General features: G+C 47.5%; 1 protein-coding gene across 22 annotated transcripts in view; it reads left to right on the top strand.

The window, feature by feature from the left end:
- Positions 1-19706, top strand: part of MBNL3 (muscleblind like splicing regulator 3) — a 100707-nt gene that overhangs the window by 50961 nt on the left and 30040 nt on the right. For 21 of the 22 annotated variants that reach the window (XR_013938793.1, XR_013938794.1, XR_013938795.1 and 18 more), the window contains one exon: positions 13109-13273. Coding sequence is in view for 18 of the 22 variants with exons in the window: in XM_080553614.1 (XP_080409740.1) it covers positions 13109-13273 (165 nt within the window). In the remaining 4 variants the exon portion in view is untranslated. Of the gene's footprint in view, positions 1-13108; positions 13274-13303; positions 14133-19706 lie in introns of those variants that run through there. The other variant, XM_080553602.1, reaches the window with a different exon arrangement.

Raw genomic sequence — 19706 nt, forward strand, 5'->3', positions numbered from 1 at the left:
GCAGGTTTTATTTTTCTTTTCCTTTATTATTATTTTTTTTTCCCCAGTTCATTTCTTTTCAAGCCTTGCTGCCTCCTAGATAGAGGAGGCCTGTGATTCAATGTCACTCGGCCTGGATGCCCCCCCTGGAAGCTCAGACGTGTTGAAGGTGTGCGGTCCTTCCCATTGCGCTTAGCAGGCTGGAGGAGCTCTCTTGAAGGTGCTTTAGGTATCAGCAGCTTTAGTCCTCTGACTAGCAGCAAGCCCCTTAAATCACGGGTGTGAAATCTGAGGCTCGGCGTGCTTTATTTGCACCAGTCTCAAAGGCCTGTGGGAGGTGGTGGATGGTCTCCAGCTGTAGCTGACACCCGGGAGCGTGGCTGCCAGCAAACCTGAGCTCATCAGCTGTGAAGTGAGTGCTAAGTGAGTATCTGGGAGCAGATCTTACGGTGGCAGCAGCTGAGGACATCACCCTCTGCTGTGTCTGCCTGTAGTCACCTTCTTCAGTGGGTTAAGGTAATGGACGGGGGAGCCATCCTGTGCTGTGCTGATGTCTGTTGGTGTCACCAGCAGAAGGGTGGAAAGCCGGGGTTGGCACTTCTGGGGTGTGCCCCCCTCTGATAGCCGGAGCTATCAGAGCCCGGCCAGCACCTTTCCCTGCCCAGAGAGCTGCTGGCACAACGGTGCAGCTGCGTTACTCCATGGCAGCCCCTCGGTAGCTGAGGCTGAAAAACATCCTGCCAAGTTATTTTTCCAGTCTGAGGATTCTCCCTGTGAATTGTCAGCCCAGATGGAATTAATTTTTTTTAAAAACTTTTTCATTATTTTTTGAAAAACAGGAATCTGTTTATGCCCATTAAGCTGTTGCTTTCAGAGTGAAGCAACGACACAAACAAAAATTGGGCTAATTCTCAGATGGTAAGATGTTATTTCCTGCCAAGTTCTAAAACGGAGATGGGGGAGAGAGGTTTTTATTTGCAGGTTCATTTTCTGTGTTTTTTGTTTTGTTTTTAATTATCTCCAAAGCACAGGGAGAAGGAGGCTTTCTGAGCATCACTTTGCCCTCCATAGGACAGGAGAGAGGGTTTGGGGGTTGGACTCTCAGTTAAGTCTGTACTTCCTTGTTTGTCTTTTCCCTTGTGTAAACTCAAGGAGTGAGGCAGCCAGAGGTGGTCACACGTCTGATATTTGTATTCATGAACACAGTGCTTTAACATTTATTCTCCTGGGCTTTAATGTACTTCGCTTGGTTCTGTCTACGTGTGGTTTGCCTGCTTCAATTGTAATATTCAACAGACTGTAGGTAGAGGAAGGTCAGAAGCATCAACTTTCCATATGACCTTGACAGATTCAATCAGCCAGTGAAAGTTGTGGAATTGGATTATGGGATTTGCGATGAAAAAGTGGTTTAAGGGGCAAGAGAAACTACACTTCTTGTTTTCAAAAGCTGGCCTGGTGTAATAGCAATCTGGAGCAACATTGACAAAAGGTGTAAAAGATATTAAAGAATATTTTTGTGTGTTTTTTGTTGTTGATTTTAATACTGTAGTTGTGCAATATTGTTCGAGACTGGCATAGTTTTTGTAAATTATTACAGAAAAAAAATCAATGAAATGCCAGTGTTTGTATCTTCCAGGTAGAATCGATTTCTTTACTTACGAATATCTCCACACAGAAACATTCACCCCCAGGAGTATTAACATTGGAGGATGTCACCTGCTTCATGTCCTGCTCTAAATACATGCAGTGATCCTAGGGCTAAACATGCTTTTAAACTTGCTCTCTTTATGGGGCACTAAATGCATTCTTTCATAATTGTTATTGATCAGTTGCTTGAACGGTTCCAGGGCTAAGGATGTCTATAAAAGCTTGTTGCACTTGGAGAAAACCTGTATTTGATACTGTATTAAAGAAATATTTCACTATGCTTTTAACATTCCTGAACCTGGGAGCAGAGCAGAATACTTTGAAGACATCAGATATGATCAAGTGATCGGTTCAGAACTCCAAACCTGATGCCACTTCGGTTCTGTTTTAACCTCATTTCAAGTATGTGGTGTTAACAGATTGTGAACAAAACATAACCTGATCAAGATGTATTGCTGGATAAATGTTAAAAAAAAATATATCTTTTTTCCTCTTTTGTGGAATGAGATTGCTGTTCAACACAAGTAGTAATCTCTCACATAAACATGTTTTCCTGCTTTTTGGCTCTGCAGTTCATAAAAAAATACGCTTTGACAGTGCTGTACTCTTTCAATATATATTTCTTGGATTTGGTAAACACTGTCCATGGCTTGGAGCAAGCAAAAATGTTCCACAAAACAAAAAACGTAAAATCAATACACGTTTTTCATTGAGCATAGCGGAGCATGCCATTGGCCTGAATGAAGAGAGCTTGGCAGGAGAACAGAGCTGGAAAGAGTTGTCAAGTTGTAAAAATATAATGAAGGAGCTACAGGGCTTTTCCCCAACAAAATAACTGGTCTGAGTTTGTAAGAACTTCAAGTATAACAAACAGCTTGGAATGAAAATCCTACATGAAAGCAGGACAGCCATGACCTCTTTGTGCTGTCCTGGGGAAATTCAGCAGAACATTGCTGTATTCAGCACTGTGCAGAAGTAAATTTCTCTCACAGCAGCTCTCAGCTTTCCTAATTGCCAGGTGAATGAGGAGTTGGGAGACTAAGCTGGTGCCCGTGGCTACTTGGAGCCTACCAGAATAGAGCAGAGGCATGTCGCCCTTGTTTCTAATTAAAATTTTTAAAAAATTGCCAGGGCGATGGTACTTGCTTAAATACACGAGCTCCCTGCTAACAAGCCATCCCGTCCGTGTGCAGCAGGATTTGCCTGCAGAGCTCCATGGTTTGGAGTGCTTGGTAGCAGGTAAGGCTGTCACCGGTTAAGGTGATACCAAAAAGAGTACAGTGATGTAGAAATGTTGCTGTGGTGGCTTTGTTTGTCTCTTGTGTTCTGTTATGAGCTATGTGACAAAACGCAAACATTTTCAGGCCGCAGACTTTTTAAGGGAGTCCTAGATAAGCGTGTTTGTATCCCAGCAGAATGCCTCTGATCTTGAGAAACCCCTGGCCCACGTGCTTTATAGTTTTGTACACACCGTTTGAAAGGACCAGTGTCTGAATTTGTCCACACTGTGCATCTGTTTTCCAGCATTTTGCTTCCGATGCCTACCTCTTAGCGCTATTTCACTCACAAAAAAAAGTTGTGCTTAGCTTCGAAAGTACTGGTGAAATTGTTCAGTAGCTGAACTGTTCCTGTCCCGTGATGGGAAGCATGTCCCCTGTTTGAGCAAAGTGCTGCGGTTTGTCACACGAAGCCTGTTGGCGAAGGCCTGTCGGGCTGTAGGACAGGTGCACGACCGAAGGCCCGTCAGCTTGGGCCTGTGTCAGGCTGGAAGGGCGGCTTGCTTCCCTGTCCTGGGGTGGAGAAGGGGTTGCAGTGTCAGGTCCCTTGAGCATGCCTGGGGTGCTGTGTGGCCTGAAAAAGCCACAAAGGGGGGAAATAACGAGTTTGTTTAGATGAAAACTCCTTCCTGGGTCATCAGTGCAGCTGTTGTTTAGTACCTTGTCTCAGCTTCTGAATACCCTGCTTGTCTGTCTTCAACCCAAGGCTGATGTTGGGCTCCAGCACGGCACATTCCCCCAAGGCAGGGGTGTGCAGGGACGTGGTCTCTTCAGCTTTGGTGGGGGCTTTCATGGACAAAGGCCTGAATGGCAGAGAGATGGGGGTACAGGTCTCCAGCACTGTTAGTTCAGCAGTCCCCTCAGCGGGCTGTTGATGGCTTTTGTCTGGACTCAAATGTACTTGCAGAAATGACGCTGACGTTTTGCTTCCCCCGGCCTTCTTTCCATCACCCTGCAAAGCAAAAATATTCTAGCAGAGCAGTCACAAGGGTCAGACAGGGAGGCTGATGAATGGTGCCAATGTGCTAGAGCCAGGGATTTTTGTCTCGGCTTCCCATTCCTTCTGCATTTTTCTAATTGACTGGATGTAAAGAGCCTCACTGGACTGAAGTGATTATATTTGCCCAATCTGCCTTTTTAAAGGCTGCAGGGGAACAGAATATTTTTGAAGCCCAAATCCTCGCTTACCTCCTGGTTGGCCTCCCAGAGCTCTGCCCACAGCTGTGGGAAGAGGACAGGGCAGAGCAGGACTGGAGGATGTACCAGCATCGTTTCCCTGGGGTGAGCACGATGTGGCTCCTTGGGTCGCTGTGGGAGCTTGCTAGCTCCCCTATGCTTGCACCTACCACTGGGCTTTGCTTTGAGCTTTCAGCTCAAAAAGACCCAAAACTCTTTGGAGCTGCCAGATGTCACCTGCTTTCATTTGAAATCATGCAAAACATCGGGGTTCACTCGCTTCAGTCAAAATCACATCTAGGCTTGCCCAGAAAGGGCTTGACCTGGCGCTCGTTGAAGCCAATGGAAATTCCGTTGCTATTTCAGTGACAGGCCTCGGTAGCGCTGGGAGCTTGTGGCAGAGGCACAGTTTTTCCCCTGAAGTCTGTGGATGTCTGAGGCAGCTTGAGAATTTCTACTCCTCTATGGGAAGCACCTCTTCAAACAGTACGTAGGAGATGGCAGCGTTTCTCTTTCTGCCAGGAAATAAGATTGGGGGTAGGGTGAAAGGGAGGTCTGACTTGCCCTCTGTTCCCTGACGAAAGACATGACCTTCTTCACTTGAGCAGCCTGCGTCTGAACTGACAAGCTGCTGCTGCAGCAGAGAGCATCGCTTCGTCGGAGCAGAAGCTGCAGCGTGGTTAGACGCCTCGGCACCAGCCCTGAGAGGGGGGATTGCTTTTGTCCCTGACGTGAGGCCAAATTAAGTGAATCGCACGGTGACGTGTGGAATCATTCTTCTTGTTTGTAGCGCTCTTCTGAGTTATGTGATAGCAGGAACTTGAAAAGCATTTGGCTTTGTTCTGTTTGCTCCCAACAAAATCTGAAGAGGTTTGTCTAGCTGCTGCAGGGGGAGCTGACTTGGGACAAAAGAGCACTTGGGGTGTTTTCAGCACTTTTCTTCTAATCTGTCTGCACAGGCTCAGGGAGGTGGCTCTTTGGATCCAGAAGGTGAGAAGTTCAAAGAAGTGGGGCAAAGCTCATTATATAGACATTGCAAAGCTGTGGTTTTGTGACTTTTATGGATTGTTTGAACTGTATTTCCAGCAAATTACATATTCATGAACTGTACTCATTCTTAGCTAGACCGTGCATTTCACAAGAGCTGTATTATCTGTGACTGGAAGTTACCAAATCTGCTGTAACTCTAGCATTTTTATGCATATACGTTGATGCTTCTGAACAGTAGGAAATGTGTGTTGCTCCCCCTCTGTTCAAGGCTGATCAGCCATCTGGTAATTCTCACTAGAAGATACGTTATGCTTTTTCAGCTATGAACTGTTCTCAGCAGGGATCTACATCTTAACAGGAGTCTTTTGGGCTACTGAGAGGTAAGCGGGTGTTACGCCTGCATTTGAAAAATGTCAGGTTAAACCAGCACCTGAAGAAAAAAACAAACAACCAAAAAAACAACCCACAGATTTGCTGTAGTGTTTTATTAGACCGTTGCAAGTAACTTCAGACCAATAGTTCCTTTGTACGAAACATTATGTACAAATGCATGCCTGATTGCAAATAGGAGTCCTGTCCCAGGACGGGTGCAGACCACTAGCTTTCTAGCATCCCTACAAGGATGGCGAGAGAGGAGCGGAGGAAGCAGTAGAATTTGAAAGCCTTTGGGGTGGGTTATTTTAGAGACATGGAGATGGAGCACTGGCATTTGGTTTGGGAGTCTTTGTGGTATGGCACAAATCAGTTTCCAAGCAAGACGGAATAAAGCATAGGAGAAGCTTCTGTGTGACAACCTCTAACTGCTTGGAAGACTGCTAAGAGTTCAGTAGCAGCCTGGAAGGATGTGATTGGCAAAACTGATCTTTTTTTTTTCTTTTTTTTCTTTTTTTCTTTTTCTGATGACTTGAATGATGGAATAGAGATTGTTTGTTAAATTTGTAGGGTGTTCTGAGCTGGGAGGAACTACAGACGCTTCAGAGAACCAGGTCTAGAGTTGCAGATAATCTCGATAAGTTGGGAAAATGATCTAGAAAAAAGGTGTAAGTTCAATAAATCAGTATGAGATGAGAAGTAAATAATCAGCTGCCTGATGGAGGCTTGCTGAGAGTCAACCAAAAATGTTATGCTGCTACAAGCAAAGAAAATGTCATACCGGGATGTATAAACAGCAGCATCATCTACAAGGCAGGTAGGGGAAAAAAAGTCAAATCTCCACAGCAATGGTAAGGGGTTTTCTGGAGCTCTGTACCCTGTGCATGCACACACATCAGCAGGGGTGCAGGGTGACTGGAGAAAGCTGCTCCTAATGAAAGGTTTAGAGACCACGTTCAGAGTTGAAAGAGTGTGGTTTGCATAGTCTAGAGTAGAGAGGTTTGAGGAAGGAGATAGATGCGACTGCAGTCTTTAAGTATGGGCACTTTCTCAAACAGGAAAGGAATGATTGCTGTTCTGGCCCTCTGGGGTGAAACAAGGAGTTTGGGACTTCAGTTACAGGAGGAGCAAAACTGCATTTGGGAATCAGGAGTAGCTTTGTAGCTGCAGGGAGAGTGATGTCTTGGAGTCCTTTGCCTGGGAAATACTAAACATGGGGAAAATAGGCGGAGTTGATCTGTGTTGGCCTAAGGATGGTCTCTCACTTATCCAGGTCCTTGTAGACTTGCTTGTTAAGATCCTTGTAAGTGGGCCAACAGCCACTGAGAACAATGAGAACACATTTGTGCGGAGCAGGGCTTTGTACATAATCATATTCTAAAACCTCTTTCTGAAAGTCAGCTGCTCTAACACTACAAGGAAAAAAGCATTGCAATTAAGGAGAAGTTATCTGATGTACTGTGCTTTGGTCAATGTTCAAGGGAGGCTACAAGATTGTACTTCCCACTGACTCGGTTGGCAGCGTAACTTCAAAATTTCATTAGTCCGTAGAAAGGAATTGCAGATAAGGTATGTACAGAACTAGTCTTTGAACTGCAGCGAGTGACAGCTTGGCTGCATGAACACCAATCCGTGAGACAGCACTTGCTAATGATCAGGCTGACTTGTCTGCCCCAGCTTCCTTTGTTTTGCAGTTGCACTGGAAAACATGCCATTTCCATGCTATTTGATGTTTGCTAGGCGTTTTGCTCCAAGCGAGATGGCCAGCCTTCTTCCTCCAGCACAACCCTGTACTTGGGTGGGAAGAGGAATGTGGCACAGCACTGGAGACAGCAACACGAGCCACACGGTGCAGTAAGCGTGCTAGTTGTTCATCCGTGCAACAGGTTGCTTAGGGACAGACTGCAGGGAGCATGAAACACTTGAGTTAGGGGAGTGAGTGGACGGTGTTCCCAACTCCCCGGACATTTGCATTCCTGGGAAGGTAACTTTGAAGCTGCGAGTCCCCACAGGGTTACCAAAAGACTTGGAGCTTGGACCAGGTGCCAAGTCTGCCTGCCAGTGTCTCTGTCATCTTAAAGAGCAGCTAGCAATAGGGTTAGACCTAGGGCAGCACATGCGGCTCCGTACGTGCTCATAGCACGGGCACAGGGGATGAAGCCCGGAGCTCCCCTGTTGCTGGCTCCCACCATCACATGGTAATTCATGCGTTGTGGCTACGTCTGCTGCCTGGTCTGTGTCTGCCCTCCAGGTGCAGTCGCAAAAACCACGGTGGCCGAGGTTGTGTTGCACATCACGCACGTGAATGCTGTGCTGGGCTCTGGCAGGAGCGAGGATCCCCCCGGCTAGGAGAAGGCCTCCGTGCATGTGCTGAGTGGGTGAAAGCAGAGCGCTTCGTGCCGCAGAGCTGGAGCAAGAGGCACTGAGTAAGCAGGGCCAACGCATCTATGACTGTGCCTCCCCACGGAGTTCCTCTGAGGGGGGAAAATCTGCTGTTTCATGCAAGGAAAAGTTATGTAGACAAGCTGTGTTTCGGTGCCTGGTTTTGTGCAAAACATGGAAATCCTTTCCTGCCTGGTCTCTTTTCATTCCTTTTCCTGTCAGTCATTGCACGTGTCACCAGTGTCTGTGGAAAAGACAGCACAGCCAGGGCCCGAGACTACTGCAGCCTCTAGTGTGTGAAAAGCAACATTAGCTTAAAGATTTTCACATGAGAACTGCTGGTGATTGACAGGCCATAAAGCACAGTCATTAAAACCAGAAACGTGTCTGCTCCGGAACCCCTCACTGGCATCCTGAACTCAAGTGTGTAACAAACTTCCTAGCAGCGTGGTGCAAATGTGAGCACAGCCTCGGGTTTATACTGAAAGTTTTGTGTTTTGGTAGCATGGTTTGGCTCACTTCGGCAGCCGGTAAGGGGAGAATTTGCGCAGCATGCTTGGGGTTGGCTCCCCCAGCCGTGTGCGGGTGTGCAGCGTGCTCGTAGCCGCATCTAGCCCCGCTAGGATGCAGGCGACCAGATGCAGCCCAGCAGACTCCAACGGGGCAGGTGTAATACAGGTATTCTGACTGGATTTAAGTGTGTTGCCATCAGTGCTACGCTCAAAACAGCTGGCTTTGTTACCTCCACTGCAAGCTGCTGTCACGTTAGCTCGTGTCAGATGCCAGCCATTTACAGTATGCGCCATCACAGCATGACTTCAGTTGGCAACACGGAGTCAGTCACATGCCAGCAGCCTCCTGTAAGGGTGGGGGAGTATGTGGGAAGAAGGGGGAGAAGATACTCTCATAAAATGCTTTAATGATTTATTTTTAATATCCATTTTTTAAGCCTGGGGAATTGCAGCCCATATGCTTTTCCCTCCTGGCTCTAGTTGGCAAAGAAGCTGATGAATATGGTCCTTCATACTCCTTCCATTTCGTGAGGAGCCAGAAAATATGGCTATATTTAGCACGTTTCCAAGGCCAGCAGCAGAGTCTGTTGCTGGGTGGTGATTCCCTGGCTGGAGGCTCATGTGCCACCCTGGGAAAGGGTGGGAACGTGTGTTGCCTGGAATCGGTACTCGTGCTGAAATAACAGCACCGAAACAAACTCCACCAATTCCGGTGCGACGGATGCAGCGGTTACAGCAGGCTCAGCATGCTGCTCAGCGACGTGGGTCGGTCTCTCACCGTGCCTTTCCTAATGCGCACAGCCATCCAGTTCAGGTGCTTTGGTAGGCGCTTTCCTGTGTGGTGCTCAGTGCTTCTGTGTAGGGCTCTGAGACCACCTCGTGCCCTTGTGCTGAACATCGATATGCTGGAGCCGCAGCTACTCACTGCATCAAAGCAGTCGGTGCCTTTTAGTGGTAAAAATGTTCATCTGAGGCTTAGGAGCCTGACTCCTGTTTTATTTTCTCTTCCCGTTTTCCTAGGCCAACCCAGGTATAAAATGGAGTTGTCCTTATTTGTCCCCATCCCACTATCCACACAGCAGATTTGCTACCAGTTCCCCGTTGTTTTCCCCGCTGTGTTTCAGCTGGTACTGAGAAGTGAATAATGTCAGTTCCTTCTTCCTTCTGGCTGCTTTCGTAGAGCCGAAATCAGTCTTGAAAAGCTTTTGTGTTGCTGAGAAGTACTGGGAACTGTGGACTTTGTGATAGAAGTGTAGAAGAAGAGATTAGCCGTACCAGCGTGGATGTTCAGTAGTGCCCATTGCTTTAGAGCAATTTTGAAAGTTTTTTTTCATAGCTGGATGTCTGAACCGGGGTTGCCAAGAACAGGAATGTTTTGTCTCTGTCGCACCATCAGTTCCTAACATTCATCGTCAGATGAAGAATCGACAGTGGAGTCGGAGGGTGAAACTCTTCTCAATTGTGGCTTTTAAGCAGTCATGGTGAAATGCAGCAGTTAATGATGCTCGGGACTAAAATGATGACAAGTGGGAGCGAGGTTGAAGGTGTGATTTTGAATTTGCATGCCGTGGTGATTCATTTAGTCTTCCTGGAGCCATAGAAGGCCTGAACGACAGCAGTGCTTGCACTTCACAGCCTTTGCTCTGCAGCAGCATCTCTGCGCACCTCTGCAGTTCTTAGTTCCTTGCAAACGAGTATCACAAACCCTCACTGAAACCAGTAGCCCTCCTTTTGGGCACTGGTTTCTACTCACGGCTCTCTGCAGACAAGGCCTCGTGTCCTATGTTTTCTTGATAACAAAAACATTTTGTTTTCAGAAGCCCCCAACTGGAATCAAATAAACTCTGTTTTGAAGGGAGAAAAGAAAAAAAAAAAAGAGCGCAAAGCTTCACACCAAGCCTGCTATCAGTGACATGCAAAATTTCAGTTAGAATAGCAAAGTCCTTTTCTAGCTGAAGTAGACCCTATAAGTATTATTTACAAAAACGGTAGCTGTTTTATCTTCTCCATTCCTGCAGTGTGGAAGCAACTTCCCAGATTTATTCCAAATTTGGTAGAAATTTCATGTTTTCCCAACGCAAGGTACTCGTGCCAAGTTTCGACCAGGAAGAATTTCGAGGATTAACACGTAAGCCCTTGAAGGCTGTAGCTTAGAATAGAGCAGCTGCCCGGCCGCTGGCGGCACGCGGCTCTGAGTGGGTCTGCATCCCTGCGGAAGCTGTGGAGGTGGGATGCTGCAGACGTGCTCTGAGCCTGGAGGCTGGGCCCTTGTTTGGTTCCAGGTGGTGGGAAGGGCCTCGGGGGGACCCGATCCTATGGAGCTGGACAGGCGCCGCCTTCTTTGCGAGCTCCTCGGTGCACGTGGGCTGGGGAGGGGAAGGCCATAAACAGATCGCAGAAACAGCGTGGTTTGGAAAAATAAATTCAAGATGGTGTCTAACGTCACCTTGAGGCAACGTGGTTGCTTTTGCTGGTCCTCCTGTCTGCGAGCAAGGTGAGCAGGGTCAGTCTGGGAAGCAGGAAGGGCAACCCAGGCCAACCTTGTTCCAAACGAGTCTCCTCCTCCTCCTGGTTTAACGCAGCTATTTACCTTTTAGCAGTGCTGTCTTATCTGGGCACCAGCCAGCCGCGTGGTGCCATTTTACCCTCACTTCAAGCAGCTGTAGGAAAGTGTCTGGCGATGAGGATTCATGTACTCAGGGCCTGTGAGCAATTAGCTCACTGCTAGGGATCTGGTGCTGTTGGATTGCAGAGAAGCCAAAACAAGAGCGTTAAAAAAGCCTCCTCTTTTTCAGTTTGGTTGTCAGGAGACGCTTAGCACCTCCTCTAGGAGCAAGGCACGATCAGAAGCCTGCCTTTGCAGAGCGAGAAGTTTGCGAGTGGTTTTTCCCCCGTCCCAGCAGGTTTAGCCCATCACTTCTTGCGTTTAATTATTTGCCTCTAAATAACAGTGGTGAGCCAGGAGTTTTGTTTGACTGTGCTTGATCGCCTCAGAGCAGATAAGAGGAGTCTGTCTCCAGTCTGACGCTCCGTTGCACGGCCCCTTCCACGCTGCAGACCGGCTCTGCAGCCCTCTTCTCCGTGAAGTCCTTGTCCCTACCAGGAAAGGGGCAGCAGAAAGCACACCTAAAGCTTGCAGCTCCAGCAGCCTGCCTCTCCCGGTGTGCTGGGAGGGTTAAAAGCCATCCTCTCCGGTGCGTCACAGCACTGGCTTTGTGCAGTGATTCCACCTGTGCTTTTGGACTGGCAGAGACAGGCCTTAAAAACCCCCAGGGGAGCATCCTCAGTTCAGGCAGGGGACATCACAGAGGGGTTTCCACCAGCCTGAGGAGCCCTGTGTCCGGTGACGTGTAACGGGGTACGCACGCGGGTCTGGGTATGGGGTTACGGTTACGCTGTGTGTGATCCTGCCAGCGGGCAGGGACAGGAGATCACCTCGTTTGCCCTTTTGTTTTTTTTGAAAGCACACTTAATTATACTGGGGCTGAGAACTCAGTGTCCAACCCTCGGAGAGAATGCCCGGGACACAGGCTGGGTAAAGGATGGTGCTAGTCCTTTGCTGTCTGCAGTAACAACTATTAGTTATCCCTCACGTAACAGCTCTGCGTCCCTCAGGTCTGGCCCTGTTCCGTTAGGCTCTGAATAGCCCCAAGGAATTAATGCCCCCTGCTCTCCCCTCCTCCTCCCCCACCAAAAAGAGGGCACAAAACCCAAAACCACACAAACATTTTTGCATAAAAGTTACTTATAAAACTTGTGCATGAGTTGTACAAAATGTCTCCATTATTCTGTATGCCTCTTTCGAGGAGGAAAAACATAAAGGAAAAAAAAACCATTATTTTTAAAGAATTATTTATTCTTAATGTTAAAATTTGTCACTAGTTTTGTGTGCTTAGTGGACTATTGGCATTTATTTTATTTTTTATTTTTTTATTTTATTTTTAAAATTTTTATTTTATTTGAAGGTTCATATGACTACTTGCAAACACTATTAAAGCAAGGTGCTGTTTACAGATGGTTTTTGAAAGTGATTCTTTGAGTTTATTTCAGGTAATTTGTATCATTCGTGATACTCTGCTTTTTTGGGAGCCACAGGTTTCACTTGTACTTCTGTTTATTTAGGGGGGGGGAAAGTAATCAGTGACGCAAAGTACCGTGGCTTTTAATGAATGAAAGCACAAAGGGGAAATTTGTTTTAATTATTATTCCTGTTACTGCTAATCTTCAGTATCTCAGGCTACATGTATGCTGAAGATCAGAGGTGCTTTTTACAGAGTTGTCTGACGTTTTACCCAAAGCAGCTGGGGAAGTAAGTGGCAGAGACAGTTTTGTTTCTCGCTGTCTGGTTGTCAGGGCCAATTAAGTGGCCTGGGGTTGGAAGGGAGGGGAAAAAACAAGAATCACAAGAAAATGGGGAATTTTTGACATTGCTTCTGGAACTGTTGTTGCTGGCTTCTCAGAATAATGGTGTTTGTGTTTCGTTTTGTTTTGTTTTGTTTTTTTACAACAATCATGTTAACGTCAGGAAGCTTCACTTTTGGTTTTAGCTGGATAGCGTTCAGTTAGTGTTACAGCAGCAGAAGTCATGTTGCTCTTTTCTTCACCTAAGTATTGCACTGCTACAGGAAAATCACAAAAGTAGCACAGTAGGTACCAAAATGCCTCTGCCTGGATGATTGTGTTGTTACAGTAACCCAAACAATCCTTAATTAAATTTCTCTGGCTGCCATGAGTGTTACATGCGCTGAGATGCTGTTTCATTATGTTTTTCAGGGCCGGTGTACCCGAGAGAACTGCAAATATCTCCACCCTCCCCCACACTTAAAAACGCAACTCGAAATAAATGGACGCAACAACCTGATCCAGCAAAAGACAGCCGCAGCCATGTTTGCTCAGCAAATGCAGTTCATGCTACCGGGCGCGCAGCTACAGCCGATTGTAAGTTCCCGCAGTGGATTGGGTTCACGCTGGTCCAGATTTGTTTCCTGTTTGCTTCTGGAGGCCTCAGCCCTGTGCTTGAGCTCAGATAGGCAGATCTTCCTTCTGCACTGACTCCGGCAGCATCTGGGCGGGTGCTGAATACTGCCTGAGGGCATCCAAGTGTGGGACTGAAGAGCTACAGCAAGTCTGGCCTTCGGGTTGGTCTCATCCAGCCTCTGCTGTCACACACTGTAAGCACAGGGCTCTGTGATGCTGCCTCTGCATATTCTTGCAAGGTGTGGCGCTCCTTCCCTCTGATAACTATGTACCTGTGAGATTCAGGGCATCAAGTGGAAGCATCTTAGCGCTAGCTGGATTTTTGACCAGTTAATTCATGTACATTGCAGAAAATGAGTGTCTTGACTCCAATGTGTCATGTTTTGGATATCTGTTTTGCACTGGGATGAGGATGCTGGAATTCTTCTCTTCTGTGGCAAGAAGCCAGCTGAGTCCCTCGGACCAGGTACATTGCACTCGAGGGCTAAAAACAGGGAAGATGAATCCCACCCAGACTGTAAGGTATTTATGTCTGGGAGTGAGATGAATTTCATTGCAGTTGCCCCTACTGCACGGTTTTTCACAGTAATGCTGCTTTATACCTACAGCAGGCAAGTTTTACTTCTCTTCAGGTAGGGAGGGAAGCCTGTGGGAGATAGGTGTTTGCAGAGCAGGTGGTTTGATGAAGCCTTCGTTAGCTGTCCCTGCTGTGGACTATCAGTTAAAGCAGGTTTTCAGGCTGGAGAACCCTGTTAATGCCAGGGAGAGAATGGCTTGTGCCTGCTGGCTGGTGTATCTGGGAAGAGGCAACAATCGTCTGGTGAGTTTGTGTCTGTCACCGCGTGTATCTTTAAGAAAACGTCAGAGGTCTTGAAGTAGCTCTTCAGTGCTGACATAAATAAGCTGCACATTTTTAACCGTGAGCCTAATTAGGAATTTTCCATTTAAAGTCATGGCTGAATGTCTTTCCTGGGGCAGTGTGCACTTGATGTGCAGTTGCTGGGTGAGGTTCCTTGGGCTGTGCCACACAGGAGGTCTGACTAGATCCCTAGGACAAACCCTTCTAGCCTGAAGACATACGAGTCTGTAATCCAGTCTGCACTTGGCCTCGTGGTGTCCCATCTACAGTCCCTGGCTTCTCTGCGCAGATGGGGCTTCAGACTCAGCATCCATCACCCCACTTTTGACAAGTTTGGGTATCACTGGTTTATCTTTATAAGACATTGAGGGAGTGTTTTTCCTTCTTGGAGGCTGTTGTGCTGTTTGCTATAGGAGTTTGTGATGATGCTGTGCTTCGCTGTGCCACTGGACTGAGGCATTTCTGCAATTTGGCACATTCTTTGTTTCTTGTGAAGGCTATTCCATGATCATCCTGCATGTGCTAGCAGCTTTATCTTCACCCTGCCATGTAAGATAGGGAAATGCTGTTAATTCTTCCAATTTCAAAGGTGGGAAAGTAAAGCAGAAAAGAAAATGGGCCACAAGAAGTCATTAGTTGCTCTGGATCTTAAACTCAAATCTGCTGCCATCTTTGCACCTCTTTTTGTGGAGTTTGCTTTTCACCAAAGTGCATGTACATGAGAAGGAAATCCTGAATTCCCACAAAATGGTAGCACTGGTTTCCTAGCCCTGTGTCGAAAGCAAACCTTTCCCGTTTGGGGTTTTCCTCTGTGGGGAATTCACAGTGGATGCTCTTTGGCTGGCTGTTCAAAATATCTTTGGGATTTCCTCTTGGGAAAGTTCTCATCTTCCCACTTTGCAATCTTGCAGGTCCAGTTCATTTCTACCACAATTTCTCTGCTGCCTTTTAAATTGCCTCTGAGACTGAATCTGTTGCTTTGTCTAGTTAGTGCTCTCATTTCAGAGGTAACCTTATCTGATGAGAAAGGTCCCTGGTTTCTAAATTGTGCCATGAGGGAGACATGGGCAAAGAAGAAAAATAAAAATTTGTTCTGCGACAACTGTTCATTTCCTGCTTTCCCACACTTTGCTCAGAGTAAACGAGCTCTTGTTGTAATTCCTGCTGCCCAACTTGTTCCACATCAGTTTCAGGACAAACAAGAGACTGCTCTTTCACCTGCCTTTGATTTTCCAAAGATGCTGCCAGTGGAAGCAGGCTTTGAGAATTTTTTTTTCCTCTCTTTCTAAATGAGAAGGGTGGGGCCTCCTTCTGGCTACACATGAAATTCTTCAAAGCAAAAAGCATTATATCAGATGCAGCAGCAGAACAGATCCCATGTGATCAGAAAGCTGATCAACGGTATGCCTGCTTAATTGGGATGCTTGCCAGAGACGAGATTTGAAGCAGTGTATTTAATAGCTCCGAACAATAGCTGAATGCCTAGACATTTTAAAGTGCATTTTCACCAGAAAAGCTACTATGTAAAAACAGTACTTAACTTAGCAGCTTTGCATCGCAATTCCTGAAATGGCATTGGATGTGTCTGTGTATGAGCTTGCATCTGAACGTTCACCATCAGATCTTCTTGCACCACTGCTGACATCCAGCAAGAGCTAATCTTCCCGTTGAGCCAACAGTCAGGACCCTCATGATGCCTGTTTAATGAAGCCACTGCTTGGAGAACTGTGTCCCAGGTGGGTTGCCTGCTGCACACTGCTCACAGAAGCCTACTAGGTGCGAATTAATGGTTGCTAGTGTGAGCCTGTTTCTCTGAAGTCTCTGGTTGCTCTCTGATGTTGCTGTTAACCATCCATGCAAAGCTGAGAATCACATGAATGTTTGATGCCCATGATGCAGTTTTAAACAGAAGGCTTCATGCAGCACTCAAAAACAAGTCAGACAAGGACACAGAGGCGAGTGTTTACTCTGTATGTTATACTCCTCTTAGAGGAACCGTGGGGAGATCACACAGGTGCCAAGTAGGAAGGCTTTGTAGTAAAATTTCAACTTTTAAAAGTCCGAATTCACCTTAACGGCTGGCTTTGGCTGAACTGTGTTGGAAGCTCCCTGGGATGGTTTTGCCTATGTCTCTGTTGAAGACCAAGTAGAAGTCAGCTTGAAGGTGGATAGAGCTGGGTTCTGGCATTGACACGGAGAGCCGTTTCAGTCAATGCTCAGATGCGGTTTCTTTGAGACGTGTGTGCAGAAGCAAGGGCACCAAAAGGTGATGCTCTCTGGGCCTGATCCACACCCTTTTCATTCTGTTTTATCCCTTTGCAGCAGTATGAGGCAGACTTCTGGAGCTGGCCGTGGAGGTGCTTCAGCACTGACTCCTGAACTGACCCAGCGGTGCCTGGTTGTGGCTTGCGAAGTGCCGCCCTGTTAGTGCTGTCTGAACAGATGGCTGCGTAGAGCACTGCAGTGTTGGTACAGCTGCCTCTGCTGCCTCGCAGCTGCTTCTACTGCTGCCCTGGGAAGTTGTTTCCCCTCTCTGCACTCTTTGCTTTCAAGCCCTACAGTTTTTCTTCCTGTCACGCTCTTTGTAGACTGAACTGTCTCTCCAGGTGTCTTGACGTCACTCAGTCGCATGCACCCCCAATGACAACCTGATCCAGGCTTTAACCCAGCCCTGTGTCCCTCTCCTGGTGCAGCAGGTCTCTGCCACTGCCCTGTGCTACTGATCGAGGGGATAAAGCACAGGGTGACCAACTTTCTTGGCCAGTAACATGGAGTAAGTGCAGCAGATTTGAACTGGTATTTTGGGCACGTGCTTGCTCCGTGCAGCAAAAATCTGGTCCTCTGGACCTGTAGTCAAAAGCATAGTAAGAATGGATGAGCACAAGTACCTTTGCCTGCCTGGGAGCTGGTATCTGCCAGCAGCCGGTATCATGGGGCATTTACACCGGACTTTTATGCAGCAGCAGCCCAGTCTTTGAGCTAGGAGTGTGTCTTTGGGGTCTGACTGGGGAAAAAAAGCATCTGTGGTAACAGGCAGCTGGACACAGTGGTAACAGTCCAGCTGGGTTCACTCCAGCATGCTCAGCCTTCATGCTAAAGCGATCGTCCTGCAGCAAGTCTCATGCAGTTGCATTGCATGGGAACACAAGTTTTTGCGTTTTCTGAACAGTACCACTTGTGTCTTCAATATCAGGGTCTTCAGCCTTATCAGTACAAGATCCATATCTTTTATATTTCTATCACCAGGCTGTAATAAAAGCTGCCTTTTTTTTTTTTACTGGGTCTCTCATTTTCAAGCTTTCCCTTTTTAGGGGCTGAGGTAACTCAGAATCAACACTTCCCGCCTGAGGCAGCGCTTGTGCTGTGCTCAACAAAACACCAACCGCTCCACTGCCTTCCTCTTCACACCCACTCTGTGTTTCTGCTGTAGCTTTAGCACAATTTCTGTTAGGCAAATTGAATGCAACTTCTAGTTTGTTAACAAAATCAGCTGTTCCAGGTCATACGTCACTCTGGTGACACGCTCCTCCCTTGGACAGTCCCTTCTCTGTGCTCGCACCTTCAACCAAACACCTCCTGTGCTCTGCATCTGGGAAGAGCTCAGAGCTGGGCAGTCAAACGACGGCTGCTGTGGACAGAGCCGCCTGAGTCTTCGGCAGGTGTTCCTCTGCGAGATAGTCTCTCAACACCCATTTCGGCTGTTTTCATTCTTGCAAGCATTTTAATACTTAGTAAACGAGTCTTGTGAGCTGCTACTGGTTTGATACCCTCTGCTACTACACGGTAACCTGTTTCCCTCTGCTCAGGAGTTACCGGTAGTGTTTGCATATGCTAAGCTTAATAAAAGGCAGTCTGCGAGGAAACCTGTCCCTGCATTTGCTGAACTTGCAAGAGCTCTACGGGGGACAACAAGGGAAAGTGGTGATGTTTTCCATTAGGCTGTTTTACCCCAGAGCATACCAGTACTTGTGCAGATAGCAGGCTCCTAAGTCTGACATACATGAAGTTTTCAGGGAAAAGTCATTTCAGTTTCTTTAGACACACCTGGTAGAGTTGATCCCTAATTCTACCGCAGCCGGGCTGCCTGCTCCCAGGGGCTTCCCTCTGTCCTCAGTCGGCATGGGGACCTGCGGGCTGCATGCCCTGGTGTCCTGCAGCTCTGAAGGTGATCATCTGTGCTCCCAGTCATTAAAAGGAGCCTATTACGCAGGTCTGTCATTGAACCTTCTTAATACTGTCCAAGCTGGCTGTTGCCCGTGTCGTAGCAACCTGTGTCAGACCTCACGCTGCTCAGGCAGCAGGCAGAGCTGATGGCCGTGCTGATGCCTGGCAGCTCGAGGCGGTGTTGGGACTGTCCCATGGTGTCTCCAGTGTCAGCGACTTCACCCAGCCCACCGGGCGCTTCCCTTGCACGTGTTTGTCACAGTCTGCACTGCCACAGGTGCTCCAGGTGATCGCCTCAAGTTATAGTGGCAGTCGTTTGGAATTTCTGATAATCTTTAAGGCAAGCTAAAGCATTTCACCATTCCCACAGAGACGGTGCTTTCAACCTGCTATTCAAAAGCTTCGTCTTGATGCTTCATTAGTGTTGTTCCTTCATCAGTGATTTGGAGTTGCATTGTTGGGTTTTGCACTGAAACCACCTTAGCAGCCCTCTGTCAGGGGCTCACAGCGTGTGTGCCTGTCCACTGATTGTAAGACTTTTTTTTTTATAGCGTGCAGTCAAAATATTGATCTGTCAGGCAAGTCTTCTGCCCAGATGCAATCACAAGAGATGGATGGGAGGTACGCTAAGGGGAAGAGTGCTGTTGGGAGTAGAAATTACAGTTGGGTTCTGGCTGCAAGGAAGAAATTTGCTTCTGTTCCCTCGGGACAGGCCTGGCACAGGGGACCTGCACAGACGTAAAGGGAAGAAAGATTTGGCTGGCAGCATCTTTATTACTGGTACTGATGCATAAGCCAGACTGGATTTCCCAATCCAAGACAGGCAGCCGGGGCTGGCAGTGAGCACAGCCCATCTTTTCCCCTCATCAGCCACAATAAATACAGAGCTCCCTGATGCCAGCTTACAAAGGAGCAGTTTTCAGTGCATTTAGCACACATCAGACTTAGACACCCAGTGTTTTTAGGTTTAATGCATTGAGTGAGGTCTGTTCATTCTCTGGCTGTGCATCTGGATTTTAATACAGCCTTCCCCCAGCTAGGCTTTGCCTCTGCTCTCCTGGGTTTCCTGGAAGGAGGAGCCCTGGGTTGGTTTCAGGCTCTCATTTAAATGTGGTTTTTTTTCTGGGATGATCTGCTGACAGGTGTGGCCTGAGGAGGGCTGGGGAGCTGCATCAGTGTCCAGCAGGGCAGGAGGGGAACGTGCGGGTCTCCCGGTGACAGTGCCCGCACGGCTCCTGAGTTTCGGTCCCCGGCCCTCGGGCAGGGTGTGGAGCAGAGCTGTAGCTTTCAGTCAGCAGCATCAGGTGCACGGTTCGGGCAGGCAGAATAAACAGCTATAAAACCTTGGGAATGCTGGAGCAGATGCCAGGC

Source organism: Anser brachyrhynchus (genome assembly GCF_964034855.1).
Source record: "Anser brachyrhynchus genome assembly, chromosome: 13".
NCBI classification, from domain to species: Eukaryota; Metazoa; Chordata; class Aves; order Anseriformes; family Anatidae; genus Anser; species Anser brachyrhynchus.